Source organism: Sinocyclocheilus grahami, unplaced genomic scaffold (genome assembly GCF_001515645.1).
Source record: "Sinocyclocheilus grahami isolate Dianchi unplaced genomic scaffold, SAMN03320097.WGS_v1.1 scaffold1034.1, whole genome shotgun sequence".
Lineage (NCBI taxonomy): Eukaryota > Metazoa > Chordata > Actinopteri > Cypriniformes > Cyprinidae > Sinocyclocheilus > Sinocyclocheilus grahami.
In genome coordinates, this window is record NW_015506213.1 from 236,977 (window position 1) to 253,950 (window position 16,974).

General features: G+C 41.8%; 2 protein-coding genes across 2 annotated transcripts; one reads left to right on the plus strand and one right to left on the minus strand.

Moving 5' to 3' along the window:
• Window positions 1-3,305: 3,305 nt before the first annotated feature.
• LOC107565908 (trace amine-associated receptor 6) lies at window positions 3,306-4,307 on the minus strand. Its single transcript, XM_016251206.1, has one exon. It carries the CDS (start codon window positions 4,305-4,307, stop codon window positions 3,306-3,308), a length of 1,002 nt encoding a protein of 333 aa, XP_016106692.1.
• An 8,611-nt stretch (window positions 4,308-12,918) lies between these two features.
• On the plus strand, window positions 12,919-13,239 carry LOC107565910 (RNA-directed DNA polymerase homolog). Its single transcript, XM_016251207.1, has one exon. The coding sequence runs from the start codon at window positions 12,919-12,921 to the stop codon at window positions 13,237-13,239; it is 321 nt and encodes a 106-aa protein (XP_016106693.1).
• Window positions 13,240-16,974: the final 3,735 nt, after the last annotated feature.

The following is a 16,974-nucleotide window of genomic DNA, read 5'->3' on the forward strand; positions in this document are numbered from 1 at the left end:
TCCCTGCATCAACCTTCAGCGGATCTAACTCCATTCCAATGCATACTCTGCTATCAGCCCTTGCTGTTCCACTCCCAAGACATCAGATTACTGCTGCCTTGCAAAAAGTTAAATCACAGATTTATCTGTCCCTTCTCCATAATCCATCAGATCAACCCTGTCACATATTAATTAAAACTCCCCTCACATTACAGAATTCACCCAGTTTACATGTTGCCCTCCACAAACCTTACATCTGAAACACCTTACACCCACATCTGATGTCTCCACAGAACCCGATCCTGCTGACAAACCCCCTCTACGTATGGTAGTGAAGGATAGCATGGTGTATTCAGTAAAGGAGATCCTAGATTTTCTGCATTGTGCTTGTCATCTGGAATCCTGGTCGACTGGGAAGGCTATGGTCCAGAGGAGAGATCTTGGGGCCCCATAGATCTTACATCCCAATCTACTTGCTGAGTTCCACACATCACACCTTCAATGTCCAGCACAGGGGGTTATGTCATGGTTTCACCAAGCTCAACTTTCACACAACTTTCACAATCCCGGAGTTCCAAACAGCCTCATCTGTTTCCAATCACCACACTCATCACTAGCTCTATATAAGCACACACTTCTCCCTCTTTGTCTGGTCTCCAATGTGGACAATGACCCAACGCTCTCTTCATCGTTCTCCTGTTTCTGATTTACTGCAATCTCTGTCTCCAAATCTGGTATCCCCTTACACCAGGGTTCCTCGATTAGTTTTTGCCGAGGGCCGAATTCTGCCAACAATACCAAGCCAAGGGCCACTGACCTATTACAATTATTATATTATTGTTGCTTTTGTTAAAATAGTCACAAGAAGGTCACAAGATAAATATTCAGTTTTTAAGATAAATATTCAGTTTTTAGGATAAATATTCAGTTCAAACTGTAACGCCGTGTGTCCCAACCAGACGCAACGTGATAAAAATATATTTTCCATGTAGTTTTTGTCCGAACCACCGGTGACAGCGGCACGTGACAATAAGCGACACGGGATTCTATTTTAGAAATGGTTTTTATTTTCTGCAACCGCGCGGCAGGAACAACATAGAAATATGACAGTGATAATCTCAAGTAATGATTATGTGCTTTATTCAATGTTAAAAGTGTCTAATATGTGTTTGAATATTATTTTGCGTGATCTTTATAGCCATAGTGAAAGCAACAATAGATATTTAACCTCAGATCTTGAAATACATTAAAGCAAACTTGTACGTTAAAAGTGTAGACAGCATCACTGATTATAATGGGTTCTATTGTATTTTGTTGCATTGCGCCGCGCCACTCACGTCCGGTGTAGACATGAAGTTAATGTCGCTTTCTGATGCTGCGTTTGAATTTTGATGCCACATTATTTGAAATTAGCATGGGCCAAACATTTTTCTCTCACAGGCCGGATGTGGCCTGCGGGCCGCCTATTGAGGAACCCTGTCTTACACCATCCTGGCAAATGTTTACATATCTTTTTTTTTTCTTTTAGTGTCTACAGTTAGGGTTAGAGTAGTCTCACATAGCCAGATCTTCACACTGACAGCAGAGGATCTGGACATGGAAAGCAGCCAATCACAGTTAATTTTGATCTTTTATAAGGCAGGGAAAATGTTGCATATCAGAAATTGTACAAGTTTACTGCAACAATGGCATCTATGCCATGATCTTCACATACTTCTGATAATCCAGCATTTAGCTGATCCTGATAAGTGATCACAGTTTTAAACATGGCCTTTTTCTTCTCTGAGTGGCGTCACGACAACTTCATTTCCAAGCAGACCGGTAGAAAAAGTGACATACATGTCCTGTAGAATTCAAATGATCAGGTGACGACTTTGATCTGGTTTTGCGATCCTTATCAATCAGATGTTTGGCCAACAGTCCTTGGGCAGGACATCTGTGAGTAGGGTTAGGGAATATGTTGATTTGTATCTTGTTTAAGGAAGGGAAAACACTTCTCTTTCATATATAACTCCACTGTTACTAAATATATTGTGTCTTACTCTACTGTAATGGCACAGTCTCTTGCATTTATTCAAATCATTGCTTGTAATTTTTTTCTTTTTTGTATTTTCAAATCGCATATGACTTGTATTTAAATTAAATACATTTCTTACACTAGTATTTTGTGCTTTGATACATTTGATGATCAGATATTTGTAATGTGTAACAAAATACTTTATGATATGTTTGTGTCCATATCTGCTTTTATGTGGTATTGTGAGATTAGATGACTCTGGTAGGTTGGTGTTTATTTGGTCATGATATGGCCTGTATTATTGTTTTTCTTTTTGTGGTAAATGCCTTTTTTCATGTTGGTAATTTTGAATGATAGCTTTTAAAAGTAAACATCTTTTAAAAATCTTCTATTTATCGAGTCAACATAAACAACCATTGTGAACAAAATGTGCTATATATAAATCAACTTGCCTTGCTTTTCCAACCACTATGAAATATGACAACATGCAATTTTAAAAACTTGCACAATGCAGAAATTCAGACAAGGGGCAATACTTTCACACTGTATAATTTTTCAAACACATCACACAAACACTTATCTGAACACAGAATTTTTAAGTCCATTTCATTACAACAGAAAAAAAAAAATTTTCTAGCTAGATATGTTCCTCAAATCAGCATATTTTAAACATAATTATTATAACTGATGGTTTGCAAAATGGTTTGTCATTTGTTCTGTTACAGATAACTCATAAATATTGTCTCATCAGTTCCCACAGCCTGTGCATTTCATGTCATGCAAATGAAAGAGGGCTCCACATTAAAAAAAATACTTTATTGTGAAAAGTATTTTTGAAACTCTATTTCATGGTGCTCAGGGTTGTGCCTCTCAAATTTCTCTCTATTGCCTTGTCTTAGATGACAATGTGCTTGTTTAAACAGGCACTGCTTGGGAAACAGTAGACATAAACAGCTTGTTAACAAATAATGATTATATATCACAACTGCATTATCTTGAAAAAAAAGTTTTTCTTCCTCTGGAAAAAAAGTTTCAGAGATATTGTTGTAGTTGATTTTAGCCATTTAAGGCCTTCAAGAGAGCAAATAGAGACAGATAGTGTCACTCACACAAATACAGTATGTTCACAATAAGCATACATACATACTAGGCAGTACATTAAAATTTTTTACTGACATAATTGTTGCACTGGTGTCATCCAAAGTTTTACGAGAGAGTGCTTAACACAAGAACCCTAACTATTCCATTTGAAGACAGATGATCTTATTTACATTTGTTCTTCATGCTACTCATGCAAGCATTTAAATGGTCATTTCTCTTCTGGGAACAGATTGAAGTACTCTGATGAAGGTTCAAATATTTTCAATGTCAAAATGTATTTTGCTGACACTCTAAACCATTGATAAAACATTGCATAGATAAGTGGATTCATGCAGGAATTCATGCATAACATCCAATACATTACGTTAATTATAAGAGCATCATTTTCATCATGCCCAAAAGAAAGAGTAACTATGTAGTATGGCATCCAAAAAAGAAGATAAACCATTACTACAATCCCTAAGGTTCTTGCAGCCTTTTTTTCTGATTTGGCCTTTTTTTCTGTGACTGAATTTAAATGCTTAGCTTGCCGTTTTGCTACAAAGCAGATTTTCATATACAAAGGAATAATTATACAGCAAGGTGCCACTAAACAAACTAAAGTATCTATTATTATATTTTCCAGTGTAACAACAAGTACACATTCTCCAATACATGTGTGGTTTCTCTCTGGATGGAGTAAAAAGTCATACAATAGATAAAATGAATATACGAATGAGAATAACCAGTTTACAACAATAGAAACAACAACTCTGTTAGTATTGACCTTCAGTGGATATCGCAAAGGGTCATTCACAGCAATGTACCGATCCACGGATATAATAATCATATTACCAAGAGATGCTACGACAATCACATACAGAATAAGAGGGAATATTGAACAGAATATTTCTCCAAAGTACCAGCATGGCTCAATGAGTTTCATTCCCTGCACTGGCATGAGAATCAATCCTGCGATGAGATCAGCCACAGCCAGAGAGAGGATCAGCACATTGGTCGGAGTGTGGAGCTGCTTGAAGTGTGAGATGGAGACAATCACCAACAAGTTCAGAAACACGGTGAACACTGATGTTACAGAAATGAAAATGTACACAACAATGTACTCTGCTTCTGGTCTGATACTTTTGGTACAAGACAAATTGTTGTCTGGAAAGCAGTATTGGACTGTTTGATTGTCCACATTTGTCACGCCCCAATCAGACACTTCCATGATGGATGGATATTGAAGAGTAGACTCTGTGTGAGGATGCTTGTCAGTTTAGCTCCCTGATCCTTGACACTGACATGACTCCGCTTTATACTTAAGCGACCAGCCCATTCAACATGAGGTTTCATTATTCAGCTCTCAAACCCACCCACTAGTACATATTCATAGACCGGATCAATCTGATCTATACAGTTTAGAGGATTAGTGAATCCAATGATGCTTATTTACTCTTATATTTTGCCCATGATTACAGCATATGTCCTAACACATATTAATGCTATTAGAACAATTAGTCTAATCCACTGCCTTCCATTGCGCTCAAAATGATTAGCACGCTAACACGTAACCAATCAATCAATTAATCAATGATCTGGATATTTTAAAATTATGTACAGAGTCATTTCCAGTACAGAGCTAGCCTTTAAACAGTACATAATTTTGTCAAAACTGAATTATGATCAATTCTGACAATTACAGTTTGTGAGTAGCAGCAGTGGGAAGGTGATGATTTTAATTATGGAGGTGTTCACAGTGAGTCTAGCTGCTTGCAGGAGGAAGCATTTCTTGAGTTTAAAGGTGCTAGTCTGAATAATTCTTAGCCTCTTCTTGGATGGGAGGAAGGGTGAAAGGGGTCCTTCCTGATGAACGTTGCTTTCCTCACACATCTCTCTTTGACTTCCTCTGTGACTCTTCAGTCTTCATGTAAGGCCAACGAGTGCTTCGAGGTGAACCATGGCCCATCTTTTAAAACACTTCATGTATCATGGTGGTAGTCTTTGAAGCATGACACTGTAGACTGCTTCTTTGATACTGTGGGCCTCTGGTTGGGGCATATAGTGACAGTCCTAGTGAGCACAACATCATGTTAGTGATGAGTAATATTCAGCAGTATTATTGAATTGATTGTACAGACACTATTGAATGAGAACTGAACTGATAATGATGATGTATTCTACAGAGCTGCTTTATAGATGAATTTAACTACTTTCATAATTGATGATCTTTACACAGTCATTAAACTGAGCTGAATCAACACTGAACTGACCTCAGCTGAGCAACACTACAGTTTTCTAGAGGTGATTTACAGCAGAATTGATCTCATTGCATCTTTGAATCACTCTGTAATCACACTTATCGCTGTAAAGCTGCTTTGAAACTATTTTTATTATGGTATATTATAGTATACATTTTTATTATAGAAATAAAAGTGACTACACATGATACGTTTTATGTGTCCTTCAAATGTAGTCAAAACAAATTCATAGTTATCAGTTTTGATAAGTAAAAATATCCAACGGCACACCACTAAGCACTGAAATATAGGGAAAAAAGATAGAAAGGGAATTTTTTTTAAATAATTAAACTCGTCAGAGTTTGTATTTTGGCTTTATCAGACACTTAACATTTTATGAAAATCAAGAACAAATGGAGTTGGTTTTTGACCAGCGAATAACGGAGATCTGTCTTTTGTCTGTCATTAGAACGGCTGTATCTGAGGCAGCAAGCGCATCACATTAAACGCTTTCATCAACTTACAGGTTCTAACTTTTATTGTAGGTATATGGGCACTATAGTTTTTCTTGACATTTGGCCAAAATATCATTACATAAACGATGAAGCGCTATATTTAAAATGTACAAAAGTATAGGCCTATTGGCTACAACTAGATGGCAAAAGCAAAGACACTTCTCTACTCTTCAAACACACAAAAAATATTAGCCTTTACATACATAGTGTATGAGTAAAGAAAATGCTGTATTTATTCAAATATCAGTTCAATCATGAGAATTCTCTGAAGATTTTAGCATGGATCTGCTATGCTGCTGCTGCTGCTGCTGAATTGCTGCTGCTGTTGGTTATTGCTGTAGTTGTAGATTATTGCTGCTGCTGCAAGCAAGTATAGGAACTTGCTACTGCCAATGAATATGGCGATACGGTGCCGTGAGTATTTAAGACATACTGCTGCTGCAAGTATCTCAAGTGAATGCTAGACAGCCATAACAACAATGCAAGGCAGTAAGCTCATTGGCTGCATATGCAGCATGAACCAATCAGCTTGTGCCATGTCATTTAACTCTCTGATATAATCAGTTATGTTAACACCCCGTCAGCCTGCGCCATCTAGAGTTTCATGACTGAACTAAATACTTATTTATTTACCCTTGCATTGCGAACAAGCGGAACAAGCATCTCCAGACTGTGCACAGTGCTTCATTCTGAATGGAGGCAGGGTGAAATTACGAGGTTTTGCTGAAATTTTGAGGATCAAATAGCATTGTGACAAGCTCTTTTAAATGCTTTTCATTGGAAAACATATTTGTAAAACCCTCAAACAGACATAAGGAAGCCCAATAGCACTTATTTAAAATAATAATAACAAAATATATAGAGATATGAAGTTTGGACAATTTTCCACGGTACACCTGACTGGCTAGGGTATGGCAACTGCCATACGGAAACGCCACCCCTGGTTCTGAGCTGATTTCAGTAACACTGAATGACTCTAAACGCCTTAGTAGTCTCCATGTCTCTCAATGAGTGATTCTGTGAGAAGTGTGGATCTGCCAGAAAATTGACCACAGGACTAAGGACTGAAAAACTGCAATTAAATATTAATTTCTTTAAAATTACTGTATACATAGTGAGTAAATAGTTCTATAAAAGGGGTTGATAAAATGGTAATAATTGTTAAGATATGTTATTATCTATTTATTATATAAGTGGGTAAATGTTAAAATTGACCCTGCATTAATAATTGATTAGTTTCACTGATTTCATTGATTAGGTTTATCATGAAGCAGACTTTTTTATTGCACAAAACAAAAGTATTAATCTAGTGTATGTTTTCTACAAAAGCAGTACAATTGTTTAGGGTAATGATGAGTAACCTGGATGTAATGGATACAAGCTACAATAGCTCTGGTTGCATCATCACAAGTTTATTTCTTATCTGTGCATTTAACACCTTTAATTGCTAGGCTTCAAACATATGTTTAATGAGACATCATTACTGATGACAGATTTTTTTTTCCTTCCAAGTGCTAATAAACTCTCTGGAGAGTTTTAACAGCTTGGTCCAGTTAAAGGTGCTGATTGGCCTCAAAAGAGTCTAACACAGTATCATAAGAAAGCAAAATGATACTACAGTTTAGGGGCGATATTTAGGTAGATATTTAGGTAGATTTTTTATCATACTACAAATTCTTCAAATAGTTTTTAACTAAACGTTTTTGAATTTTAAACCTATTCAGAAAACTCATAAGATCAAGTTTTACTGGGAGATGGGGGAAATGTTGTGTTTCAACAATGGAGATATGAAGTTTGGACAATTTTCCACAGTACACCTGACTGGCTAGGGTATGGCAACTGCCATACGGAAACGCCACCCCTGGTTCTGAGCTGATTTCAGTAACACTGAATGACTCTAAACGCCTTAGTAGTCTCCATGTCTCTCAATGAGTGATTCTGTGAGAAGTGTGAATCTGCCAGAAAATTGACCACAGGACTAAGGACTGAAAAACTGCAATTAAATATTAATTTCTTTAAAATTACTGTATACATAGTGAGTAAATAGTTCTATAAAAGGGGTTGATAAAATGGTAATAATTGTTAAGATATGTTATTATCTATTTATTATATAAGTGGGTAAATGTTAAAATTGACCCTGCATTAATAATTGATTAGTTTCACTGATTTCATTGATTAGGTTTATCATGAAGCAGACTTTTTTATTGCACAAAACAAAAGTATTAATCTAGTGTATGTTTTCTACAAAAGCAGTACAATTGTTTAGGGTAATGATGAGTAACCTGGATGTAATGGATACAAGCTACAATAGCTCTGGTTGCATCATCACAAGTTTATTTCTTATCTGTGCATTTAACACCTTTAATTGCTAGGCTTCAAACATATGTTTAATGAGACATCATTACTGATGACAGATTTTTTTTTCCTTCCAAGTGCTAATAAACTCTCTGGAGAGTTTTAACAGCTTGGTCCAGTTAAAGGTGCTGATTGGCCTCAAAAGAGTCTAACACAGTATCATAAGAAAGCAAAATGATACTACAGTTTAGGGGCGATATTTAGGTAGATATTTAGGTAGATTTTTTTATCATACTACAAATTCTTCAAATAGTTTTTAACTAAACGTTTTTGAATTTTAAACCTATTCAGAAAACTCATAAGATCAAGTTTTACTGGGAGATGGGGGAAATGTTGTGTTTCAACAATGGAAAGATGTTAATGAAAGAACATGTCACATTACAGTTACCTCGGGACAGATTTTACATTTACTGTCTGTAGCTTGCAAGCTTAGTGATGCACAAAACTGATCCTGGAGCCTCTCCAACAGCACACTATTGTCTCTCTCCCTAATTGAACACACCTTATTTAGGTGACTTGATTCAGGTCATAAGCTCATTAGTAGAGACCATATCACAAAAATGAATGAATGAATTAGTTAGTTAGTTAATTATATATTTTATTTAAGCATTGCAACTCCTCCCTGTCACCTTTAAAGAGGATGTCCTGACAGCTCAAATGGGCTCAGAGTGAACTGAGATTTCACACTAAACAGTATCTGAATGGGAAATAAAAACAGTATCCAAAACATTTGTTATTAGGCATGAGTTACTATGAAGGGAATACAGATGAAAAGTGAGCAGATAGGTTAGACAGTTCATCAGCATTGGCTTCATGCACCACAACCAGACAATGAAGTACTTTAAAGCTAAACTAGTGCTAAAGGAACTGACAGGGTTTTTAATATGTTTGATTTACCTAATGACCAAATATACAGTACATCCAATGTGTTTGAGCAAATATTGAAAGAGTTATGTGTACCCCTCAAGCTCTCTACTACTTATCACACCTATAGTCTCAGGATAAGATAGAGCAGTTTCACCAAATTGAAAGAGAAACACACTGGTCACAAATAATAAACGAGGATTTGTAAAGAAAAACGTTGGAGGATTTCTGTATAAAAGTTTTCCTTTTCTGTAAACAAAACTTGGTTATTGCAAGACTAACATATTCTCACTGGAGCTTAAGCTAGGCGTGGTACTACTACGTGGTACTCTGGAGCTGAAGTGAAGGAGAAAATGTGTCCTGGGTGCATGGTGTAATGTTGTGGGAGAAGCAGGAAACATGCAGGAGCATAAGTGCAAGGATGTTTTAATGAAAAGGCAAAGTAAACTAACAACAAGGAACAACGAGAACAACAAAGGGAAACATTGGCAGAACAGCAATATGACATTTAACAACTGACAAAGTAACAAGAGCATGCTAGAGGATGGAGGGGCGGCTGTAGTCCGACAGGCAACGGAGGGGTCGTTGCTGTTCACCAGAGTCCAAGACCTGCTACTGTCCACCATGATGGGGAGGAGAAGGTAGATCTGTGATGAGTGGGGTGGGGCCGAGAGCTGTGGGAGTGAGCAAGGCCAGTGGAGAAAATGATAATTAGCAACATCTGCATTTCGAGTCCTGCAGATGAGCTCCGGAAGGATAAAAGAAGTGCAACAGTAAAGGACGAGAGAGGACCAGGCCTGGGACATTTTAGTTGTACTTTTGTTTATGTTTATATGACTGTCATTTTATAAGACAGTCTGAGAGGCAGAGCAGGGGTGATTGTATCCGTTTCCTTTGTACCGTACTGCTGAGTGGTTTGTGATTGTAGCTCTGTGTAGCTTTGCTTTTTTGTTGAATCTCTATCTTACTATCACTCTCTGTTGTTTAAAGTGATAAAATATAACTTAATTCCCACCATATTTCTGATATTATCTATCAAACTAATCTGATTAATTTGATCATTCGCTTTTATTCTAAAACAGCGAGTGCAGCGAGCGTGCAGCGCGTTAGCATTCATTAGTGGTTAGCTTGTTATTCGTGTTTCCATTCGTGTCTATTGCTGTTTTCTTTTTTTCTCTCGCTCTGTTTCTTTTCTCTCTCGCTCCGTTTTTTCAAGAGTTCATCAAACAACAGTGGTAAGTCAGAGTCATTCTTCAATCACGGTGAGTAATGGCTTCTTCTCCTGCTATTATTGTTTGCACCGCTTGCCACATGTATAGTTTAGCTCTCTTTGTCGGCGATGAGGGATTCACATGTGATAAATGCAGGGAAAGCCCGGAAAATGGAGCGCAGCTGGAGGAAAACAAAACTAGAGGTATTTCGTATTGCTTGGCGGGAGTCACGAATCCTGTCCATGGACTTCCGTTCGATCGCCACCAGAGGTCACTCTTCCGTTACATTGACTCTCAAAGACTGCTTGTTCTGTTTTCCCTGTTGAACCATCTGCCTTGCCAGTCCCAGTCATTAAGCCTGTTTGTGAACTGTCTGTCTATCCCGTTTCAATCAGTGAGCTGTCTGCCCGTTCAATGGTCACCAGGGGGACTATTGATGAACATCTTGTGTTCCCTGCCTCGGTCCCTGAGACCATGAATGCACTGCCTGTGTTGTCTGTCTCTGTTTTCTTCCTAGGCCCCAGTCTCTGCCATGGGTCCCCGCTCCGTCTGCTCCACCGTGGAGGTCTTCTTCTCCGCCATGGTGGGCTTCTGTTCCGCCTGCTCTGCCCTGGTGGGCCTCTGTCCCATCTGCTCCGACCCTGGAGGGCTTCTGTCCTGTCTGCTTCGGCCATGGTATTCTTCTGCTCCTCCATGGTGGTCTTCTGCTCTGTCTGCTCCGGCCTGGTGGTCTTCTGCTCCTCCGTGGTGGTCTTCTGCTCTGTCTGCTCTTGCCTGGTGGTCTTCAGTCCTGCTCTGGTAGTCTTCTGCTCCGCCGTGGGGATCTTCGGACCTGCTTTGCCAGTTCTGCCTTGGTGCTCTGCTCTGACAACTCTGCCTCAGTCCCCGGTCTCTCCACTTCCTCGTGGACCTGGCCCTCCATCCCCCCCCCGTTCCGTGTCCGCTCCACCACCTTCCTGGATTTTACTGTTTTAGGAGCATCTGGAAGCCACTCCTTGGGGGGGGGCTATGTCACGAATCCTGTCCATGGACTTCCGTTCGATCACCACCAGAGGTCACCCTTCCGTTACACTGACTTTCACACACTCACTATATTACCCCCACTCAGATCCTTTTCAAACTGCCGAGTATTGTTTGCGTATATCACTCTCCTAGTGGTAGCACATTACGGAGCCAGTTTCCTGCCCTAGTTTCTAGTCCTTAGTTCCTAGTCATAGTCTTGTCTTGCCAGTCCATTTGAATGTAAAGTTATTCATTCCATTTTCAATGTGAAATTTGCACTTGTTAATCACAAATAAAATTTTGCATTCTGGCGTTGTGTTGTCAACTAAAATAATTATTTTTTTTCATTTGCATTAAAATTACACAGTCATCAAATACAATAACATTGACTTGTAAAACATATTTGAATAGAAAGCTTTTAACACATTTTAATGGCAGTTGTCGTAGCTGAATTTAACTTGCTGGGCCCAGTCTATGTGGGAAGTTAACAGCCAGGCCATTCGCACTCTATCGACATTTACATCCCAATTCAAGGAGGTGTTCGGTCACGCAGCCGTGGAAATCTCTGTTCATGATCAGCTCTTCCGCATCAGTCAAGGCACGGTTTCAGTGAGCGAGTATGCCGTCAAATTCCGCACTCTGGCGGTGACTAGTGGATGGAATGAAGTGGCCTTACTTACCGCATTTCGTCAAGGGCTTAATGCCGACATTCGTCTACAAATGGTGATTTTTAATGATACAGTGGGCATGGAAAACTTCATTCAGAAGACTATCAAAATCTCCCAACATCTCCATGCCTGTAAAAATGCCATGCCACTCTCCTCACCGCCCACATCCGCCTCACCGCCTCCAGCACCTGAACCCATGCAAGTGGATTCGTACCATCTCACCCATGCGGAGCGAACACGGAGGATTACATCCGGGCTATGTCTATATTGTGGGGAGCATGGACATTTGATTCGCTCATGTCCTATCCGACCAGCACGACCCACGGTGAGTACTATTCAGCTCAGTCTTCAAATTGCTACATTGACTCGAATGAATGTATTATTAATGTCATCTCACCCATCCCTTTCAGCGCAAGCCCTTGTAGACTCTGGTTCTTTGGGTAACTTCATATCCCGCAACACACTCCAAAGACTTAAACTAAAACCGCTGAAGAATGCTCATGTTCTGAATATCCTCTCCATCCAAGGAAAGCCATTGGGTCGTGGTAAAATCCAATTATGCTCCCCCACCATCACACTCCGTATTGCGTGCCTTCATGAGGACCTCATGTCTTTTCTGGTGCTAGAGGATTCCACCATGGAGATCATCCTGGGACGCCCCTGGTTATCCCAACACTCTCCCATAGTTAACTGGACCACCAACGAATTTCTACAATGGAGTGAGTACTGTCTTTTGAACTGTATGGCCAAAATTCGTCCACTGCCACCTTGTCTCCTCCCTGTCTGTGCTACCTCCATAGAGAGCCCTGAACCCACCGAACCTCACAGCATTCCCTCGGAATACCGGGCGTTTCAGGATGTGTTCAGCAAGCGGCCGCTTCTAAATTACCATCTCATCGGCCATGGGACTGTGCCATAGATTTGCTGCCTGGAGCTCAGCTCCCAAAGGGTAGAGTGTATCCATTGTCCATCCCGGAGCAAGGAGCTATGGAGGACTACATTAAGGAGGCTCTCCAGCAAGGCTTCATCCATCCCTCCACATCACTGGCAGCATCCAGTTTCTTTTTCGTGGGCAAAAAGGACGGAGGCTTGCGGCCTTGTATTGATTACAGAACTCTCAACTCTCAAACTGTCAAATACCCATATCCCCTTCCACTAGTGCCGGCTGCCCTGGAGGAACTTCGTGGAGCTTGTATCTTCTCCAAGCTGGATCTGCGAAGTGCCTATAACCTCGTTCGTATCCACCATGGTGACGAGTGGAAGACCGCTTTCATAACGCCCACTATGGCGTATGGACACTATGAATAACTTGTTATGCCATATGGATTATCCAACTCACCTTTTGTATTCCAAGGATTTATGAACGAGGTGTTCCGGGAGTTCCTTCATCGCTCTGTGATCGTTTACATCGACGACATTCTCATCTACTCCCAGAACCTGGCTGAACATCGCCATCACGTGGAGCAGGTCCTGCAACAGCTGAGAAAATACCACCCCTATCTCAAGCTGGAGAAGTGCGAGTTCCACCTTTCCACCACCAAGTTCCTCGGATATGTGATCAGCCTCCAGGTTATCCAGATGGATGACAAGAAGGTCCAAGCCATTCATAACTGGCCAAAGCCCAAAACCGTTAAAGAACTCCAACGCTTTCTGGGATTCTCAAAGTTCTACCGTCGTTTCATACACCACTTCAGTCATAACATCGCCGTTTTAATTTCAATGCTCCGAAACAAGCCCAAGTCTCTGTCCTGGACTCCCGATGCCCTCGAGAGTTTTGAAAGACTGAAGGAGGCCTTCTGTACCGCTCCACTGAACGATTACTACCCTCTGAGACTATTCTCCCTCCAGCCATCATTGTGGGTCCCATCCAGTGGAACGAAGAGATCCGTCGAGCCACCCAATCAGAACCTGCTCCGCTGGGAGGTCCAGAAGGGAAAGTCTATGTTCCATCCACTCTCCACAATACCCTTCTGGACTCGCTGCACTTCTCTCCGGGCTCTGGACATCCAGGCAGCCAGCAAACCCTCTCGCTCCTCGAAACCTGCTACTGGTGGCCCAATATGGCCAGAGAAGTCAAACGTTTTGTACAAGGATGCTCAGTCTGTGCCATCACCAAATCTCCCCGTCAGCTGCCACAAGGAAAACTGGTACCACTTCCCATACCTCACCGGCCCTGGTCCCACATCGGACTCGACTTTGTCACAGATCTCGCCGAGTCCGAATCTTACACATGCATACTCGTAGTTGTCGACCGATTCTCTAAGGGATGCAAACTTCTCCCCCTCAGAAAACTACCTACTGCCATGGAAACAGCAATGCAGTTATTCAATCAAGTCTTTCGCAATTTCGGGATTCCTGAGGACATCGTCTCTGATCGTGGGCCCCAATTTATCTCCCGGGTCTGGCAGGCCTTCCAACTCCTCGGAGTATCAGTAAGCCTCACCTCCGGATATCATCCACAATCAAATGGCCAGACTGAGCGAAAAATTCAGGAGATCGGGAGATATCTTCGTAGCTATTGTCACAACAACCAGAACCGCTGGAGCCTTTACCTTCCCTGGGCCGAGTACACACAAAACTCCCTCAGGCAGCAAACCACCGGCCTCACCCCTTTTCAGTGCGTACTCATGTACCAACCTCCCCTGTTCCCTTGGACGGGAGAACCATCTGACGTTCCAGCGGTTGATCATTGGTTCAGAGAGAGCGAGAGGGTCTGAGACTCAGTGCATGTCCATCTACAGCAGGCGGTTCAGAGACACCAAGCCCAAGCAGACGTTCACCGCTGACCCGCTCCACAATACCAACCTGGAGATAAGGTGTGGTTATCGATGCGGGATATTCGTCTCCGACTGCCTTGCCACAAGCTGAGTCCCCGCTACATTGGACCATTCACCATCAGGAGGCAGATCAACGACGTCACCTACAGGCTTGAACTCCCTTCACACTACCGTATAGCACCAACCTTCCCTGTCTCTCTACTCAAACCCTGTGTTAACCCTCTGTCTGCTTCTCCCACAGGGTCTGACGAATCCCACTTACCTCCTCCTCCCGAGATCGCTGAAGAAGAAACCATCTACTGAGTCAACTCTCTTCTGGACTCTCGGCGTCTAGGCCGCCTAGAAATATCTCGTGGACTGGGAGGGATTCGGCCCCGAGGAGAGATCATGGGTGCGTAGAGACGATGTTCTAGATCCCTTACTCCTCAGAGACTTCCATGACCTTCACCCAGACCGTCCCGCTCCCAGGGGCCGCGGCCATCCTCGATGTCGGCAGCGGGCATCGGGAGCCGCCCGTGGGGGAGGGGGTACTGTCAGGGATAGTCCAGCTTCGTCAGGCCCAATCACCCTACACACCCGTTCACAATCACCGGATTACTAATCAGCCGCACCTGTCACCACCTCATCAACACTAGCTCAAATACTCAGTCACTGCAGTTGCACTTTGTCTGGTCTTGAGTTCACTACGCTACTCCTTACCTGACTCACTCACCTGGACTCCTACCTGTCACCCACCTGTTTTCATTGAAGTCATCATCCGTCAGATCTGAGAAAGACTCAAGAAGCAGTCACTACGTGAGCTATATCCCTTCAGTTTCTGGAACTCTTTTCATTTAACCCGTTTGCTCTGCATCTCTCCCCTTAGCACTTCTGTCTCATGCTGTTGCCTCTGGCTTGCTTAGTTGGGGACTCTTAATTTCCTGCAATATTGTCGACTTGATAGCACAGACACTATTTAAACTGAACTGAGCTGGATGATGACATCACTGAATTCAATGATGAACCTCCTTTAACTGAAAATTGAGTATTTACTATTATCATTTTGGAGCACAGGAAGTGAACATAGAATAAAAAGAAAATGGAAACTATAAAATAAAAGTCCGCAGAGTAACAAGCCCAGGAACGAACTCCATGGGCAAATCAAGAAGAACGAGTGCTGTAGCCCTTTCAGTGGGAGCTGCTCAGACCACTTGGCTGGGGGGGTGCCACTGACGTTGCCTGACTGGGGAGTGCTGAGGCCACCGAGCTGAAGAGTGCTAGAGAGCGAAGAGGCCACAGAGCTGGAGAGGCCACACGGGATGCCAGTGTCTTCCCCCTGAGACAGCTCCAGCTGAGATGGTGCAGGCTGATAGTGTAAATGGGGACCGAAGCTCTGCAGTCACTGGAGCTTGAGAAGCACAGCCCCCAACCCTAACCCACCCACCCACAAGGATCTAAGTGCAGGGATGTTTTAATGAAAAGACAAAGTAAACTAACAACAAAGAGCACTGTCAGAATGGCAACAAGACATTCAACAACTGACAAAGTAACAAGATAAACAATAAAAGCTATTTATGCATAGGCAAGCAACAGGTGAGAAAGGCGACACTGAAAATTTGAAATGGCTGGGAGTGATTGTGATGGAAACCTCTATGAGACAGTGGATCAGCAATCTGGTTATCATTCCGAAGAAGAATTGGATGGGTCTGCATATATTTCTATAAGCAAAGTGTGAGAGGGTGCAACAGGAGACCAGTTATTTGGGGTACCATCTGGACAATGGTAAACTACAACAGCAGGTGGACAAAATGGAAATTATCTGGTGAAATGTTTAACCTAGGACAAAAAAAGAGGTACAATCTTTTCTGGTTTAAAGGGCTAATACCGCCAATTCATCCAGACTTTTGAAACAAAAGCAACATCGACAAAATTGATGAATTTGCTATACAGGACTGAGAAGAACAGGGTGGACAGAGGACTGTAAGATTACATTTAAGATGATATAGGAAAAGATGCGCTCCAGCTCAATGCAAATTAACGCCTCTGACAAAAGAACAGAAGTGGTACTTGGAAGGCAAAGGAGCCTAAAAGCCAGTGCTCTACCTCAGTAGGAAGCCCTTCTGAAGCCCTTTGTGTCATGTATATCATGTATTCGTCTGGCCAGAGGAGAACTGGCCCCCCGACTGAGCCTGGTTTCTCCCAAGGTTTTTTTTTCTCCATTCTGTCACCAATGGAGTTTCGGTTCCTTGCTGCTGTTGCCTCTGGCTTGCTTAGTTGGGGACTCTTA

Excerpts from the sequence above, each read along its gene's own strand:
- LOC107565908 (XM_016251206.1), bottom strand. The coding sequence starts at position 4,307 with ATGGAAGTGTCTGATTGGGGCGTGACAAATGTGGACAATCAAACAGTC.
- LOC107565910 (XM_016251207.1), top strand. The coding sequence starts at position 12,919 with ATGGAGGACTACATTAAGGAGGCTCTCCAGCAAGGCTTCATCCATCCC.